General features: G+C 49.2%; 1 protein-coding gene across 2 annotated transcripts in view; it reads left to right on the forward strand.

Moving 5' to 3' along the window:
* Window positions 1-17247, forward strand: part of RNFT2 (ring finger protein, transmembrane 2) — a 100879-nt gene that overhangs the window by 17951 nt on the left and 65681 nt on the right. Inside the window, exon 6 of one of the 2 annotated variants that reach the window (XM_068245994.1) lies at window positions 4975-4999. The exons of the other annotated variant lie outside the window; for it this stretch is intronic. Coding sequence (XP_068102095.1) covers window positions 4975-4999 — 25 coding nt within the window. The remainder of the gene's footprint in view (window positions 1-4974; window positions 5000-17247) is intronic. 2 annotated transcript variants of the gene reach the window in all.

Consider the following 17247-nt stretch of genomic DNA (forward strand, 5'->3'; position numbering starts at 1 on the left):
AAGGGTTAATTGATTTTTGCTGTTTCTAGCCACACCCCCTTCAGCACCTCCCTTTCCCTAATAATTTATTTAATGTCCTAACTAGAGGCGATGTGCCTGGATATATGTATGTTTATTCAAATTAAGCTTCAGGTACCTGGCAGCCATCCAGGAGGAAATGGATGTGAGGCAGGCAGAGACTTTGTCCATGGTAGAGGAGGAGAGATCTGGGGTGTGGAGATATATCTGGGTGTCGTCGGCATACAGGTGATAATTGAAACCCATGGAGGAGATGATTTTGCCAATTGAGGCAGTATAGAGTGAGAACAGTAGTGGTCCTAGGACGGAACCTTGAGGAACACCAACTGAGAGGGGTGTAGGAGTGGATGAGGAGCCGTTGAAAAATGTTGTGAAGGAGCGGTTGGAAAGGTATGAGGAGATCCAGGCTAAGGCTAGGTCCTGAATGCCCATTAGCTGCAGGGAGTGGAGGAGGAGGGAGTGGTCGACAGTGTCAAATGCCGAGGAGAGGTCCAGGAGGAGCAGGATGGAATATTTACCTTCCGCTTTGGCAAGGGCAAGGTCGTTTACCACTTTGGTGAGGGCTGTTTCTGTAGAATGGGCTGTGCGAAAACCAGACTGCAGGTGATCGAGAAGGGAGTTGGAGTTAAGGAAGTTGGTCAGGCGTTGGTGGGCCAGGCGTTCAAGAATTTTTGAGGCAAAAGGGAGGAGAGAGATTGGGCGGTAGTTGGATGGCAGAGCAGGGTCGAGTGAAGATTTCTTTAGCAGGGGAAGCACAGTGGCCTGTTTGAATATGGAGGGGAAGATGCCGGTGGAGAAGGAGAGGTTGAACAGATGGGTGAGGACAGGGGCCAGATCAGAAAAATGTGGGCGCAGAGAATCAGATGGGACCGGATCTAGGGGGCAGGAAATGGCAGGTGAAGTTGCCAGCAGCTGGTTGACTTCCTCCACCGTGACAGGATTGAATGAGGTAAGGGAGGAGAAAGAGGCAGGAGTCGGATGTCGTGGGGAGGCGGGGGCGATAGAGTGGAGGAGAGAAATATCCCTCCGGATGGTTGTAATTTTGTTGATAAAGTAGTTTGATAGGTCAGTGGCTGAGAGGGTGGAGGTTGGGGGGGGGGAGGTGTGGGGTTAAGTAGGGCATTGAAGGTGGCAAAAAGACGACGTGGGTTGGAGGCTTGGGTAGCGATCAAGTGAGTGAAGTATATCTGTTTACTATCAGCGAGGGCAGTATGGTACGTCTGCAACTTGGTCTTGTATCCCGGGAAATCATTGTTGTGGCGGGATTTCCTCCATTTGCGTTCTGCAGCTCGTGCCTCATTTTGTAGTTTTTTTGTGAGGGCAGTGTGCCAAGGTTGGGGGTTGGGTCGACTGTTGGTACGAAAGGTCAGGGGAGCAGCATGGTCTAAGGCTGCGGAGAGGTTACTGTTGTATTGAGCTGCCGCTTCGTTGGGGCAGGTTAGGCTGGGGAGGGAGGAGGAGAGAGAGTGGAGGGGTGTGGCTAGTACATTGGGGTCAAGGTTGCGCAGATCTCTCTGCCAACGTCCAGTTTCGGGAGGGGGACAGGGGGTGCTGGATGGAGTGAGGGTGAAGGTGATGAGATGGTGGTCGGAGATGGGGAATGGTGTAATGTCCAGGTTGGTAAGTGCGATGGCTTTGGAGAAAATTAGGTCCAAAGTATTACCAGCACTGTGGGTTGTGGCGTTAGTATGCTGAGTGAGGCCAAGGGAGTTGGTGAGCGAGAGAAGCTGAGTGGTAGCAGAGGTGGTAGGCTCACCATCACATGCTTGTAAGATTAAATGTTTATAGTATGAATATAATATAACATATACGGGGGAAAGGGGGGGTCCCCTATTGAACAACAGGTTCTGTTCCAGGCTATTGTTTGTAAGTTGAGTCCTATGTTATACATAGGGAAACTTGGGTAAAGTATTTACTTTCCAACAACTCTGTATTTGGAATGTACTGTATATATGTAAATTCAAAACAACCAAAAAGCATAGTTTATTTTAGATGTTTTTTTTAAGTGTTTTAAACTACTTATACAATACTGTAACATTTAATTGCATGTGCGGCGCAACGCTGGCAACCTTTTTAAAAGGTATGCGTCACCTGATGACTTACATTATATTTGCCACCGAGGAAGTCGGGCGGTAACGACTTTGTGGCGGCGATTTGGAAACTACCGACGGGACACGGTAAGTGTGCTAGGCCCCATTGACTTGCATTGCCGTTGCAGTACCCTGCGGTAAAACAGGGTAACACAACGCACTCTTGCAATGCAACTGTAAAAAGGGGCTCAAGGAAACCTGAAATGAGAGGAATACGGAGGCTGCCATCTTTATTCTCTTATAAACAGTGCCAGCTGCCTGGCCTCTGTGCTGATGCTCTGCCTCTAATACTGTAAGTCGCTGGCTGAATGAGCATGCAGGTCAGATGCTATGACTCTGGTGTGACTCCACTGGCTGCATGCTTGTTGCAGGTGTGTGACTCATAAGCAATTAAAGCCAAAAGCTCAGCATGACAGCCAGGCAGCAGGTAACTTGTTTACAAGGAAATAAAGATGGCAGCTTCCATATTTCTTTCCCTTCAGGTTCCCTTTAAAGCAGGGGTGTCAAACTCAAATACAAAGTGGGCCGAAATTGAGCTCTGGAACCAAATGGCCACCTCTCTCCCTTATAAAGTTCCCTGGTGTCTAATAGCCCCCTCCATCCCCTATACAATTCCCTGATGTTTAGTGGTCCTCCCTCTCCTGTACAGTTCCCTGGTGTCTAGTGGCCCCCTTCCCTCTCCTATACAGTTCCCTGGTGTCTAGTGGCCTCCTTCCCTCTCCTATACAGTTCCCTGGTATCTAGTGCTGTCCTCCTCCCCATATTGGTTCTCTGGTGATCTAGGTCTCACCCTCCAATATAGCTTCTCTGGTGGTCTAGAGTGGGCCATACATAATGCAAAGTGGGTAAACTACCTGAGGGCCAAATCTGATGGCTCCAAGGGCCATATTTGGCCCACGGGCTGGAGTTTGACATGTATGCTTTAAAGGGACAATATAATGAGAGGGATGTGCAGTTTTTTGGGTTTTTTTTTTTACTTTTACACTATGCCTATCTCTTGGCTGTCCTGCTGATCCCGTGTCTCTAATACTTTGTCACTGACAAAGAACAATTATGAACAGGTGGCGTAACAATAGCCTCTGCAATCACAGGGGTCCTCGTCCCTCTCCTGACCTGCATGCAGAGTAGTGCAGGGAGTCGGGGCTGTAGATCTCCTCCCTGGTCAACAGCTGCACACTCTCTGTTGTCATTATCCACCTCCCAATCACGTGACTGATATTAGTATAGATGGCAGCATAGTGTGTGCGGCTGTGATGCATAGAGGAGACCTGGAGCGCTGAAACAGGTAAATATTACACCTGCACCCTGCGCTAATCTGCATGGTGGGAAGAGGTGGCAGGGCATGTTTTTTTAAGCTGCTGTGATTGAAGACTGGCCATATTAGCCACTTGCTTTTTTCAGGTGTGCAATTGAGACATTACTTCAGCCAAAAGGATCAGCAATAGAGCCAGATGATTGGCATTCTATAACCACTTGGGAACTGGGTGGCTCTGGCCTCTTAAAAAACAGAACCTTTGTTTTTATTCATTCTGATGATCACTGTGATTGGCTTACAGTGATCATAGGGTCAGGAGCCAATGAAATTAGCTCCTGCCTAATGCATGGAACTCAGCTGTCATTAGACAGCGGCAGTGTGTGCAAGTGAGAGCAGCAGGAGTGCGTTAGCCGGTGTAGTTACATAAGGCTTATGCAACCACAAGCTGGCTTAGATTCATCTACGGGCTTTCAGCAAGTTGTTAAAAGGAAATAAAGATGGCAGCCTCCATATTCCTCTCACCACAGTGTCTCTTTAAAGGGAACCTAAACTAAATGAAAAAAGCCAGTTTAACTTACCTGGGGCTTCTACCAGCCCCCTGCAGCCACCCAGTGCCCGCTTCATCATTGAGCCATGTTCCAGTCCCCCCGCAGAACCCCTCTTTCAGCTGGGCGACTCAGCAAGTCGATGGCCACTGCAGTAGAGATTTTGTCGTACTGGGCATGCACAGAGCGCTCCCGTCAATGGGAGCATGATCAGAAGGCGCGCAGACCACGGCCACACATCCAGAAGAAAGAGGGTTGCTGTGGGTGACGGGAACATGGCAGAATGAGGTTGTGGGCGCAGGACAGCTGCAGCAAGCTGGCAGAAGCCCCAGGCAAGTTAAACTGGACTTTTTTTTCATTTACTTTAAGTTCCCTTTAAAGGATACCCGAACTGACATGTGACATGATGAGATAGACATGTGTATGTACAGTGCCTAGCACACAGATAACTATGCTGTGTTCCTTTTTTTTCTTTCTCTGCCTGAAAGAGTTAAATATCAGGTATGTAAGTGGCTGACTCAGTCCTGACTCAGACAGGAAGTGACTACAGTGTGACCCTCCCTGATAAGAAATTCCGACAATAAAACACTTTCCTAGCAGAAAATGGCTTCTGAGAGCAAGAAAGAGATAAAAAGGGGAAAATCTTATCAGGGAGGGTCACACTGTAGTCACTTCCTGTCTGAGTCAGGACTGAGTCAGCCACTTACCTGATATTTAACTCTTTCAGGCAGAGAAAGAAAAAAAGGAACACAGCATAGTTATTTGTGTGCTAGGCACTGTACATACACATGTCTATCTCCTCATGTCACATGTCAGTTCGGGTATCCTTTAAATACTACTTAAAGTTTGTTAGGAGACATACCAAAATCCACTTTTATGTTTATCATATTCAGTATCTCTGCTCATGCATCTCAAATGCAAATACAATAACTGAGTGATTTCTATGCAGTCATAGCGGTAAAGAGATCTGTCATTAAAAAGAAAAAGTACTTTTGGTTTTGTTTGTTTTTCATCTTTGTTTTTCTTTTAACATGCTTAATTTCAATTTTCATTTTTATTTTTATAGGTTATCATTTAGTCCAGTGTATTGTGTGAGTATGTTGACATTATTTTGTTTTTGGCTTATTATTTCTTTTTGCTTTTGATTTCTCCTATTTCTGTTTCTCACGTCTTGCACATTGTAGGCGATAGAGTAGTGTCTTGTGCGGATGGCACATAGAGGAAGGATGAGTCCAGTGTCAAAGCTCAGTAAGGCATGATTAAGAACAAGCTGTCAGCCAGAGGCTGTACAGTCTGTTCAACCCGTGGTGAAGGTCGCCTCTGTTTGTTCCAGTGTTGTAACTGGGACAGAAGTGTCGTGGAACTCACTCTGGGAGTTTGTGTCATTGTTCGCAGCAGATTATGTGACATGAACTCATTGTCTATGTTAGATACTTTGATGTTAAACTATAGATGAAAAATGGAAGGGGACCAAACCTCTCCTTGGGACAGCAAAACAGGGCGGCAGTGCTCTAGAAACTGGCACAACCAAAACTGTATCCTTAGCTGCTTTCTGAAGTTTCAGTTATTGTAAAATAACTTTTTTCTATTTGTTACACACCTAGGGTGTGGGCAAACCTCAGTGATACACTTTTGTTTAAAGTGGACCCAAATAAAAAATACAAGATTTCAGAAATAAAATGTATTTTCTAAATTATAATAATAAATAGCAGCCTTTTTTCAGCTGCATGATGACAAATATAAAATATTTTAAATTTATTGGAGAAACCCCTCCCTTCCTTTCAAATTGCCGGGACAGAATCCAGCAAAATGCTGGAGTAGGTACTGTCTGGCAATGGAGGGATTGCTAATGGCTGTCACCTGTATAACCCTAGTTATTAAAAGAGAAGGGTGAAAAGCATGCACTGAAATGCGCATAGGCTTGAAGGAGTGTTTATCCTTGTATGTGTCAGAGTGGTGCAACTAAATATTTTGAATTAAAAAAATGTTTGGTTTGGGTCCGCTTTAAGGGAAAGAGTTGTTGTAGTCCACAGCAACCAGTTTGTAGTCTAACATTCTTCTCCATGATATGAAATGTAGTTTCTATGTCATCACTGCTCTTTGCGCTATCTTTATGCCTGGGTGTGTGTGTGTGACAAAATAGAAGTTTGAATTATGACCTTATTGTATTATGTGACCTTTCACCTTTACAAAACTTTTGTTTCTTTGCCTATGAGCAAGTGGAGAGTTTTTCACAGAAGTCAGAGCAGCAATGCTTTAGGCCATTCATACAAGATTGTTAAAGCAGAAGGGACAGCCATACTATCCCAGGAGAAAAGAACTCATATAAGTAGATAAATACCGTATTTTTCGGACTATAAGACGCTCCGGACTATAAGACGCACCTGTTTTTAGAGGCGAAATCCAGGGAAAAAAATATATATACTAAAACTGGTGCGTCTATAGTGTAGGGGCATCTTATGGCCCTTCCTTACCAACATTATGTTTCCCATGTGCCTTATGTGTTCTGGTGCCCCCGTGTCATTCTTTTTCTGTCCCCCTGTGTCCTCTGGTGTCCCCATGTCCTCTGGTGTCCCTCTGTGTCATTCTCTGTCCCCGTGTCCTCTGGTGTCCCTTTATGTCCTCCAATGTCATTCTCTGTCCCCCTTGTGTCTTCTGGTGTCCCTCTATGTCCCCCAATGTCATTTTCTGTCCCCGTGTCCTTCTGTCACCCTGTGTCCCTCTGTCAATCTCTGTCCCCTCTGGTGTCCTGTGTCATTCTCTGTCCCCATATCCTCTGGTGTCCTTCTGCCCCCCTGTGTCCCTCTGTCATTCTCTTTTCCTTCTGGTGTCCTCCTGTGTCATTCTCTGCCCCCCTGTGTCCTCAGGTGTCCCCCTGTGTCATTCTCTGTCCCCATGTCCCCCTTTGTGCGGTATCTTCATGCCCCATTAACATCCGTGAATAAGGAGACCCCCAGATAGCGATCTAGTGCTGTAAACAGTGCGCTGAACTAGCGCTGAGTGAGAGATAAGGACGTGCATAAGGAAATATGACAGATCGCTGCAGAAGCACTTTGGATAGCTTACCGAAGAGGAAGAAAAAATGCAGCGCGAATGCCACCGCTACCGTGCAGCTTTCTCCCGGTCAGATGATGAACAAGCCTTAGACCAATCAGGTGGAGGAGCGCTGCCCCATACAGCCAATCACAGCGCTCACGGCTACTGCCGGTTTGTTACACCACCCGATAGTACTGCGGGCGGGATCATGCTCGTCATTGCGGCCAATCACTGCACTCCCAGCTACTGAGGGAGTGCAGTGATTGGCCGCAATGACGAGCATGATCCCGCCCGCGGGACTATCGGGTGGTGTAACAAACCGGCAGTAGCCGTGAGCGCTGTGATTGGCTGTATGGGGCAGCGCTCCTCCACCTGATTGGTCTAAGGCTTGTTCATCATCTGACCGGGAGAAAGCTGCACGGTAGCGGTGGCATTCGCGCTGCATTTTCTTCCTCTTCGGTAAGCTATCCAAAGTGCTTCTGCAGCGATCTGTCATATTTCCTTATGCACGTCCTTATCTCTCACTCAGCGCTGGTTCAGCGCACTGTTTACAGCACTAGATCGCTATCTGGGGGTCTCCTTATTCACGGATGGTAATGGGACATAAAGACACCGCACAAAGGGGGACACCACACACAAGGGGACTAGTACAAATGATGGGCACGGTCACTACATTCGGACTATAAGACGCACTGACTTTTCCCCCCCACTTTTGAGGGAGAAAAAGTGCGTCTTATAGTCCGAAAAATACGGTACTTGTTCTATTTACATAACATATATATTGTACTGTCCACATTTTGATTTCATGTTATATAGTAAATAAAGAGAAAACTGTTTCTGGCATTTTCCATTTTTATTCCCTCTGACTGAAGCCAATCCTGTTTCAGTTCCTCCCTAATGTTAGGTACACACGATGCATTTTTTCGGTCGATTTTCCGTTGGATCGATTTGCAGTTCAATTTTTCGTTCGATATTCGATTGTGTTATCTTGTCTTATTTATTTCCATTCACTTCTGTTTTGTTACTATTATTATTTAGTATTTATATAGCGCCGACATCTTCCACAGCGCTTTACAGAGTATATATAGGCTCGTCACTAACTGTCCCTCAGAGCAGCTCACAATCTAATCCCTACCATAGTCATGTGTCTTTGTATGTATCGTGTAGTGTATGTTAGAGGCCTGCGCGGGTCCACTTTTTCATACCCGCACTCAACCCGCGACCCGCTTTTTGGTGAGTTTGATACCTGCACACGACCCGCAGGCCCGCTACCCGACCCGCTACCCGCGGCCCGCTTTTAAAAAAAGATGTCTTCTAAAGTGCACATTTGCACTGTAAAGTGCATAGTTGTCCCCCAGTGTAGCCAGCATAGTTGTCCCCCAGTGCAGCCAGCATAGTTGTCCCCCAGTGCAGCCAGCATAGTTGTCCCCCAGAGCAGCCAGCATAGTTGTCCCCCAGTGCAGCCAGCATAGTTGTCCCCCAGTGCAGCCAGCATAGTTGTCCCCCAGTGCAGCCAGCATAGTTGTCCCCCAGTGTAGCCAGCATAGTTGTCCCCCAGTGTAGCCAGCATAGTTGTCCCCCAGTGTAGCCAGCATAGTTGTCCCCCAGTGTAGCCAGCATAATTGGCCCCCAGTGTAGCCAGCATAGTTGTCCCCCAGTCGCTGCCAGAGCCCCCCTCCTCTCTCACCTGGGTCCCCTCCTTCAAAATAGCGGCGGTGGGCGGAGGATTACTCACCTTTTAACTTCCGCGTTCCAAGCGCCGGCAGCGTCCCCTCGTCACAGGTCTCCGCCTTCAATGCCGTCCACTGTGCTTCCGCCAATCAGGAGACCTGTGACAAGGGGACGCTGCCAGCGCTTGGACTGGAAGTTAGAAGGTGAGTAATCCTCCGCCCGCCCGCAGCGCCGCCGCTATTCTGGAGGGGGAAAGAGCTGAAGGAGGGGACCCAGGTGAGTGAGGGAGGGGGGATTCTGGCCCCCCTCCCCGCCGGTGCCCCAACTGCCTCTCCTTCCAGCGACTCTTCCCCTCCTCGCTACCCGCAACCCGACCCGCACCTTGCTACCCGCACCCAACATCAATTCGGGTGCCCGAACCCGACCCGCATTTCGGGTAACCCTCGGGTACCCGACCCGCTGCAGGCCGCTGCACTGGGGGACAACTATGCTGGCTGCAACTGGGGGACAACTATGCTGGCTGCACTTGGGGACAACTATACTGGCTGCACTGGGGGACAACTATGCTGGCTGCACTGGGGGACAACTATGCTGGCTGCACTGGGGGACAACTATGCTGGCTGCACTGGGGGACAACTATGCTGGCTGCACTGGGGGACAAATATGCTGGCTGCACTGGGGGACAACTATGCTGGCTACACTGGGGGACAACTATGCTGGCTGCACTGGGGGACAACTATGCACTTTATAGTGCAAATGTGCTCTTTAGAAGAATTTTTTTAAAAAAACGGGTAGCGGGTCTGGTAGCGGGGCCTGCGGGTCGGGTTGCGGGTATCAAACTCACCAAAAAGCGGGTCGGGTGCGGGTAGCGGGGTGCGTGTCGGGTGCGGGTATGAAAAGTGGACCCGCGCAGGCCTCTAACCCAGTGCAGCCAGCATAGTTGTCCCCCAGTGTAGCCAGCATAGTTGTCCCCCAGTTTAGCCAGCATAGTTGTCCCCCAGTGCAGCCAGCATAGTTGTCCCCCAGTGTAGCCAGCATAGTTGTCCCCCAGGGTAGCCAGCATAGTTGTCCCCCAGTCGCTGCCAGAGCCCCCCCTCCTCTCTCACCTGGGTCCCCTTCTTTCAAAATAGCGGCGGCGCTGCGGGCGGGCGGAGGATTACTCACCTTCTAACTTCCGCGTTCCAAGCGCCGGCAGCGTCCCCTTGTCACAGGTCTCCGCCTTCAATGCCGCCCACTCTGCTTCCGCCAATCAGGAAGCACAGTGGGCGGCATTGAAGGCGGAGACCTGTGACGATGGGACGCTGCCAGCGCTTGGAACGGAAGTTAGAAGGTGAGTAATCCTCCGCCCGCAGCGCCACCGCTATTCTGGAGGGGGAGAGAGCTGAAGGAGGGGACCCAGGTGAAGGAGGGGGGGTTCTGGCCCCCCTCCCCGCCGCTGCCCCAACTGCCTCTCCTTCCAGCGACTCTTCCCCTCCTGGCTACCCGCACACCGCTACCCGCAACCCGACCCGCACCTTGCTACCCGCACCCAAAATCAATTCGGGTGCCCGAACCCGACCCGCATTTCGGGTAACCCGCGGGTGCCCGACCCGCTGCAGGCCTCTAGTGTATGTATCGTAGTCTAGGGCCAATTTTGGGGGAGCCATTTAACTTACCTGTATGTTTTTGGGATGTGGGAGGAAACTGGAGTGCCCAGAGGAAACCCACACAGAAAGAGGGAGAACATACAAACTCCTTGCAGATGTTGATTTGGCTGGGAATCGAACCGGGGACCCAGCGCTGCAAGGCGAGAGAGATGAGAAATCTATGAGAAATTGATCAGAAAAACGATCAAAATTAAGATCGGACATGTCGGAAATTATCTATCGAACCATCTATCTAACACAAAATTGTATGGTGTGTACCTAGCATTAGGCTAGCAACCCACTAGAAAGCGCTATCGCAATCGCTATCGATTTGTAATAGCATTTTGCAAGCGATTTCCCTGCTCCTATACAATTCATTAGAATGACAACACTTCCAAAATGCTACATGTCATGTGATTGCGATTTCCTTAATCGCAATCGCTCTAGTGGAAACTGTCTCATCCATTTACATTGGCCGAGCGTTTAGGGAAATCGCTAGTGATTGAAAGCGCTCCTTGAAGGCTAAAAAAAAAAAAAAAAAAACCCCGCTCTAGTGGGTTCCAGGCTTTTCTTCCTTTTCTGCCTAAGTAGGAACTGCACTGTCATATCTAGCTTGCATTGTAAACACATGTGAGCACAACATAGATTGTATTCAGCAGCTCACTAAACTTCTCTCAGCCAATCAGGGAGGAACAGGGATGTGGGAGGGGTGATGACAAGTTTCCTTCTCCTGACTGAAATAAGATTTATTACAGCAGAGACATTTTTGATTAGATTGGAGAGCTTGCAATGCAGGGTGAGGTTGCAGGCTGCATAATGAACACAGAGCAGTGAGTACATTGAATTTGATTTTATGGCTGACAATCCCACTTTAAAGAGGAACTCCAGTGAAAATAATGTAATAAAAAAGTGCTTCATTTTTACAATAATTATATATAAATGATTTAGTCAGTGTTTGCCCATTGTAAAATCTTTCCTCTCCCTGATTTACATTCTGACATTTATCACATGGTAATATTTTTACTGCTGGCAGGTGATGTCAGTGGAAGGAGATGCTGCTTGCTTTTTTGGCAGGTGGAAACAGCTGTTATTTCCTACAATGCAACAAGGCTCCCACAGTGTGATGTCAGCACCATGGTGCTGACATCACACTGTGGGAGGGGTTTCACCTCATTATCAGCCATACAGAGCCCCCTGACGATCCGTTTGTGAAAAGGAAAAGATTTCTCATGGGAAAGGCGGTATCAGCTACTGATTGGGATGAAGTTCAATCCTTGGACACTGTTTCTCGTTAGGCTAAGTACCCACTGGCAGATTACAGCCAGATAGATCAGGGATCTCCGCTGTCAAACAATCGTTTCCCAATCATCTGGCCAAATCTGCAAGCATTGTTTGCACCAGCGGAAACCAATAATCGTGTAAATGATTGTTGCGGCAAAACCCATGAAAGTCAATAAGGATCAGAACAATCCTCCATGACTTATTTGGACATGCCTGTCGTTCAAAAACGAACAAATGCAGCAGGTGGCGTGCACTGTTAAACATCGTTTAACAAATTTTGGTTAAACAATGTTGCGCGATATTGTGGAAAAAGTGCGCTGCGAAAAAAATCATTTGGAAAAATAGCTTAGTGGGTATGTGCCTTTATTGAGATCTGAACATTCCCTAGCTTGATGTTTATATGTTTATGAGAATGCACAGTAAGTGATTAACACTTTTGTTATACAGAACCTGGCCCTTTTAGTTTGAGCGCTACCAGGGACACTGCCTGCATGTATTTTGCATTATGTACCTGCTTATGCGGCTTACTGCTAGAGGCTACAATTTCCTCCCCCATTCCAGACCATATGTAGCTCCATTAGCATGTCACCAAAATGTACCCTAGAATTTGGAGCAGATTTAATCATGACCCATATTGAGGGACAGTGGAGTTGATTCACAAAGGTTTCCTTTTGAATTATCTCACACTACTTATTCTTCATGTCACCTATAAGAAGAGCTATTAATCAGATAAACAGATAAAGGTCCTTATTCAATCAGCTTGTCTCCTGAGTATTCTCCCAGGAGATAATTTTTATATTCAAAATAACTTACATATATCATTGTATTGCAACTTCGGTACCAATAAATTACACAGTTTGGGGGAAAAAAGCTTTCAGCACCTAGCAAGGAAAAAAGTTCTAGTTAAAATTACATCAAGCTTACTGCTGAAAATCAACTTTTAGGCTACTTTCCCACCAAGACGTTGCGTTTTAGTGGACGTTATGGTCGCATAACGTGCCCCTAACGAAACGCATGGTGGTGTTGAAGTTGGACGTCAGATTGAGCTGTGTTATGCAGCTCTCAAAGCAGCCGCTCCAGTTTAGTGATAGGAAGTCCGGATATTTTTAAGGATTCGGATCATTTGAATCGGATCATTAAAAAGATCCGGATCTTTGAACCGAATCATTTGAATCATTTTACTAGAGAAGCAGACTGGGTGAAATGACTAGCAGGACAGGACTTTCCCTGCAGTAGTGTGAGTGTGTTGCTCCTGACTTCCAGGAGGGGTCTCTTCAAGCTGCTTTTCAAGCCGACTTTGGAGCTTTCTTTCTGGGCACTGTTTGACCTGAAGTCCCTGCTCCGGGCCTTGCCGGGCAGGGGCTTGTCTTGTGCTAACTGGCCGCTCCAGCCATGGAGCGGCCAGCTCATACCCCCCCTGCTACCTCTACTTACCTGGGGGATGAAGGGGACTCCTCTGGAGGGGACATCGCTGGGAACGCGATAGCCTGGGTGAAAGCTGCAAAAACCTGTGAGGAGACACTAGCACAGCTAAAGTACAGCTTTTCAAGATCCAAGTTCAGGTATGGGATGAAGTGGAAGCCAGAATACCTGTGGCAGGATAAAGAGCTGCTGGACCTGAAAAGAAAAATCAAAGTTCAAAAAGCAAAGTTAGCTGACTTGATAAGAATCGGTGGGCCTTTCGCCGAGCAACTAGGCCACAAGAAACGCTTTGAAAAGATGCTCAAACCTGAGACTGACATGGATGATAGCGACACAGAGGAAGATTGTGTCGTTGTGGAAGACGAGTGCAGCCCCCCAGAGAGGCCTCCATGGATGAAGGAAGAACTGTCCCAGTCACAGATCCCACCTGGGCAAGGTGAGCCGGTTGAGGACCCCATGGAGAAGGAAAGTGAGGGTGATGTGACACAGAGTGAAGAGGACACGCTGGTGAGTGAGGGGAAGCAAGTACCTGGCTCTGCGGTGGGTGTTTGGGTGAGTGCTGGTGGTGCTGGTGCTGCTACCCCTGCTGCTGAGGGTCTTGATGGCGTGGGTGCTACTGGGGCCCGCAGTGAGGCGGTGGGTGGCGGTGCAAGTGCTGCTGTTGCTGTGGCTGTGGCTGGCATGCCCCCCTCTGAAATACCTGGAGGTGGTGGTGTGGCTGGAGCTGCAGCAGCCTCCCCGGATGCCCGCATGGATCCCTCTCCTGGTGGAGCCTTGGTTCCCAGATCAGGGTCACTTGTAGTGGCTGATGTGGGTTCTTGGGTAAAGCTGGGAGTGGGGACGTGTGCCCAGAGTTGCAGGGAACGCTCCCCGCATCGTATGCAGGCTTTTCAAGATGGTGCCGGCTTGCAGAGCGGCAGCCCGACAACGCCAAACCAGCTTCCGGTCCGTCGGGCGGAAGTGACATCTGCGGCTGCTTTTCCGCCTGAAGTCGGAATTTCCATAGACGTCGATGAGGCCGAACGCGGACTTTTTCCTAAGGCTGATGCGGCTGTAAGTCCGCATGGAGGCGGAAACCCCATTGGCGCTAATGTAGCGGTAAGCAGACTTTCTTCTGGAGGTGTTGCGGCTGAAAGTCCGCATGGCGGCGGAAACTCCACTACCACCAATACAGCTGTAGGCGGAATTCAGCCTGCCAATGCGGAAAGTCAAGGCAAGGGAAGCCTTTTATTGCTAGATGTGGAGATGGATGCAGGGGACGCAGAGAAACAGCCTCCAAGCGGAGTTCCGCAACCAGAGGCGGTTTTCAAGGAAAAAGAAAAGGAGATGCATGCAAATGCACAGGGGGAGTTACCGATTGTCCCTGAAAACAAGGAGACAAGCGAGGAGGATACCAAAGGATCTTCTGAGACCCCAAAAGAGGGGAAACTTACAAAGAAGGTACAGGTGACCGAGCAAGCAAGTCTGGAAATGTCCGAGGAGGATTTTCTTAAGGGGAACTCCGCGGACAACGAAAGGATAGACTCCCTTGGGTGCTGGACTCCCCCTGTTGATGGGATGGAACAATTGGCCCAGGAGCTCTTTCCTGATGGCGACAATGGAGGAGGCCAAGACTCCCTGGCGATGGAATCCGGAATCGTCCTGGAGGGTGAGAAAGATGTCACTTTACCTTTTGAAAAGAAAAGAACTAAAAAAGGGAGAAATAAAATTGGCAAAGGTGTGAGGTTACCGCTTGGTGACACAGGTGATAATGTTGAGCAGGTTGTGGTCGAAGAGACTGATCAGGATAGTGATGGTGTCCAGAAAGGGTCCTTTTTACAAGCGGAGGAGGGTGGTGAAATACTCTTAGTCCAGAAGGGGGGCTTAATCAGGTCACCAAATAATTCAATGCTGGATGTATTGTTTGAGAGAAATTTAATTTCATGTTCAGAGTCTGATAATGACCTGAGTGAGGGGGAGAGGGAGAAAAGGAGAAAGAAAAGGGAGAAAAAGAGAAAACGAAAGGGAAAGCATTTAGAACCGCCTCCTGTGGTTAAGGATGATCTAATCACAGAGTTTCAGACCGCGGATTTAATTGTACGCTTGGAGAAGAAGCGGTTGGTTGTTACTGATGCTCATGTTAATGAGACGGTAGTTCAGGAGGTGGAACCAGGGGGGGATTACTCAGGCTTGCATCTGGTGGGCATGGGTGACCCCGATTGTGGTCGCCAGTTGGAGTTTAGGGCAGGTGGGAGGAGAATGGTGGTGGAAGATGAGAAATTTAAATGTTTTGATTTTCAAGGTAGACAGACCTTTATGGCGACCATTTTTGGGTTAAGCCCTGATGCCCCCAGGTACAAGCCCCCTTCTCCCCCTGTTTCCACCTCTAATGTGGCTGGGGAGGTGTCTGGTGGGGTGGTTGAGGTGGGTGTGGAGACAATTGAGGGTGGAGAGGCAGAGCCTCCAGAATTGGAGTATGTAACAAGGGGGGGTTTCCCAGAGTTGGGCCCGGCTGCGAGACCGGGGGCCCTTAACTCCATGGCAGCCTCAGCCAGGGGCACATCTTCTGTAAAACCAGTCTCATATTCCAGGGCGGTTAGAAGTACTGCTTTAGGGAGGAGGGTCCTGGCTCCCCTGGAGACAGAGTCGGAGGCCTACACCCCAGGCCGACGGAACGTTGTTCGCCTTAAGTGGGAACACCCTTCTGCAATTCCCACAAAAAGGGAGTTTGTCGGTTATTTGTTCGACCTGGGGTTTAGGCCCGCTGATTTATTCGCGATCCTGGCTCCAGGGGATCCACCGCCCTACTATGATGTGTCCTTCCTTTCGCAGCAGGGAATGGAGGCCTTCTTAGAAAAGAGATTGGGGGAGTCCCTGAACGGGCAATGGCACAGGTTCTCTGTGGTGCCCCTTTCAAGACAGTCCTTAGAGAGGAAGGCACACATAGTAGTCCAAAACGAGAGTATCCCGGTGCGTGACTTGATGACTTGGGTTCAGCACTACGCAGACCTCATGTCCCCGCCCCACAGGGTCCTGGATGACCTGGGAATCTGGTGGGGGGAATATGAGGTAGCGATCAAACTCCGCATCAAGGAGGGGGTCGTCACCCATATTCCCCGTTCTGCCCTTATAGGGCGGGACAAAGTGGTCACCTTCTATCCCGGTCAGCCCAGGACCTGTAACAAATGTGGTAAGCGGGGCCATCTGGCGAGCGGGTGCCCAGATCCGAGGTGCAGTCGGTGCCAGGAGTTCGGGCACTCTGCATCCGCGTGCAAACGCATAAAATGCAATTTCTGTTTTGAGTACGGACATCCGTACACAGCGTGCCCGGTCTCCTGGAACACGATGCCCTCGGATCTCAAGAAGGCCATGTTGGCCCGTATGGAGGAGGGACAGGACGCCCCAGTGCCAGATCCTAATATGTCACTACTTGAGTTATTGGATTGTGCTGTTGACCATTCTTCTGTTGCCCCTTCCTCGGTTCCTCCTCCAGCCAGCATAGCCCTTGTAGGGCAATCTGGACCCAGGTCATCGACTTATGTCCGGGATGCTGCTCGTGGCGGGGACTCTCCTCCCAAGGAGCAGCGAACCAGGTCTACTAGATCTGGTGGGGATAGGAGAGGTGGTGGGACTAAGGGCCCTACCCCTGCTCCAGGAGATCCCCCAACAAATCCTCCTATTCCGCAGCCTCGGAGGAGAAATCCTCCCAAGGGGGTTTCTTCCTCTTCCCTCCCTTCACCTGCTGACCCTCTCCCTTCCCCTCCCGATCTCCCTCCCCCCTCCACTCCTCCTCCCCCTGACCTTCCTCCTCCCTCTCCTCCTTCCCTTGCCTTTCCTTTACCTTCCCCTGTTCCTACCCTTTCTTCTCCCGTTGAAGGTGGGGCTGCCTCCCTGCCTGTCAACGTGATTTCGATTTCAGGAGCCTTTGTGTTTTCGCCTCCCGAGCCGACGGGTGCTTCCTCCGCCCCTTGCAGGAGGGAGCACTTGTCGGCAGAGGAGAAAGAATATCTCGAGCAGAGGTTCAAAATCAAGAAAAAAAGGAATACTGGGTCAAAGTCTGCACCTCGGTCCTTCTCTGAAGAGAAGAGACAGACGCTAAGGCAGACAGTTGAGCAGAGGAGACAAGAGAGTAGAGACCTGAAACTCTCAAACAGGTTTGGTGTTTTGGCTGCCTCCCCCCTTTCATCGGAAGAGGAGGAGATGGTGGTCGAGACCCCTGAAGTTGTCTGAGGGGACATGGTCCTATGTGTTTATGTCTTTTTCTTTTTGTTGACGTTGTATTTTTGTTTTAGTTTTTGTCTACTGTCAAAAAGAGTATAAAGGGA

The sequence above is a fragment of the Hyperolius riggenbachi genome, chromosome 1, assembly GCF_040937935.1.
Source record: "Hyperolius riggenbachi isolate aHypRig1 chromosome 1, aHypRig1.pri, whole genome shotgun sequence".
Classification (NCBI taxonomy): Eukaryota; Metazoa; Chordata; class Amphibia; order Anura; family Hyperoliidae; genus Hyperolius; species Hyperolius riggenbachi.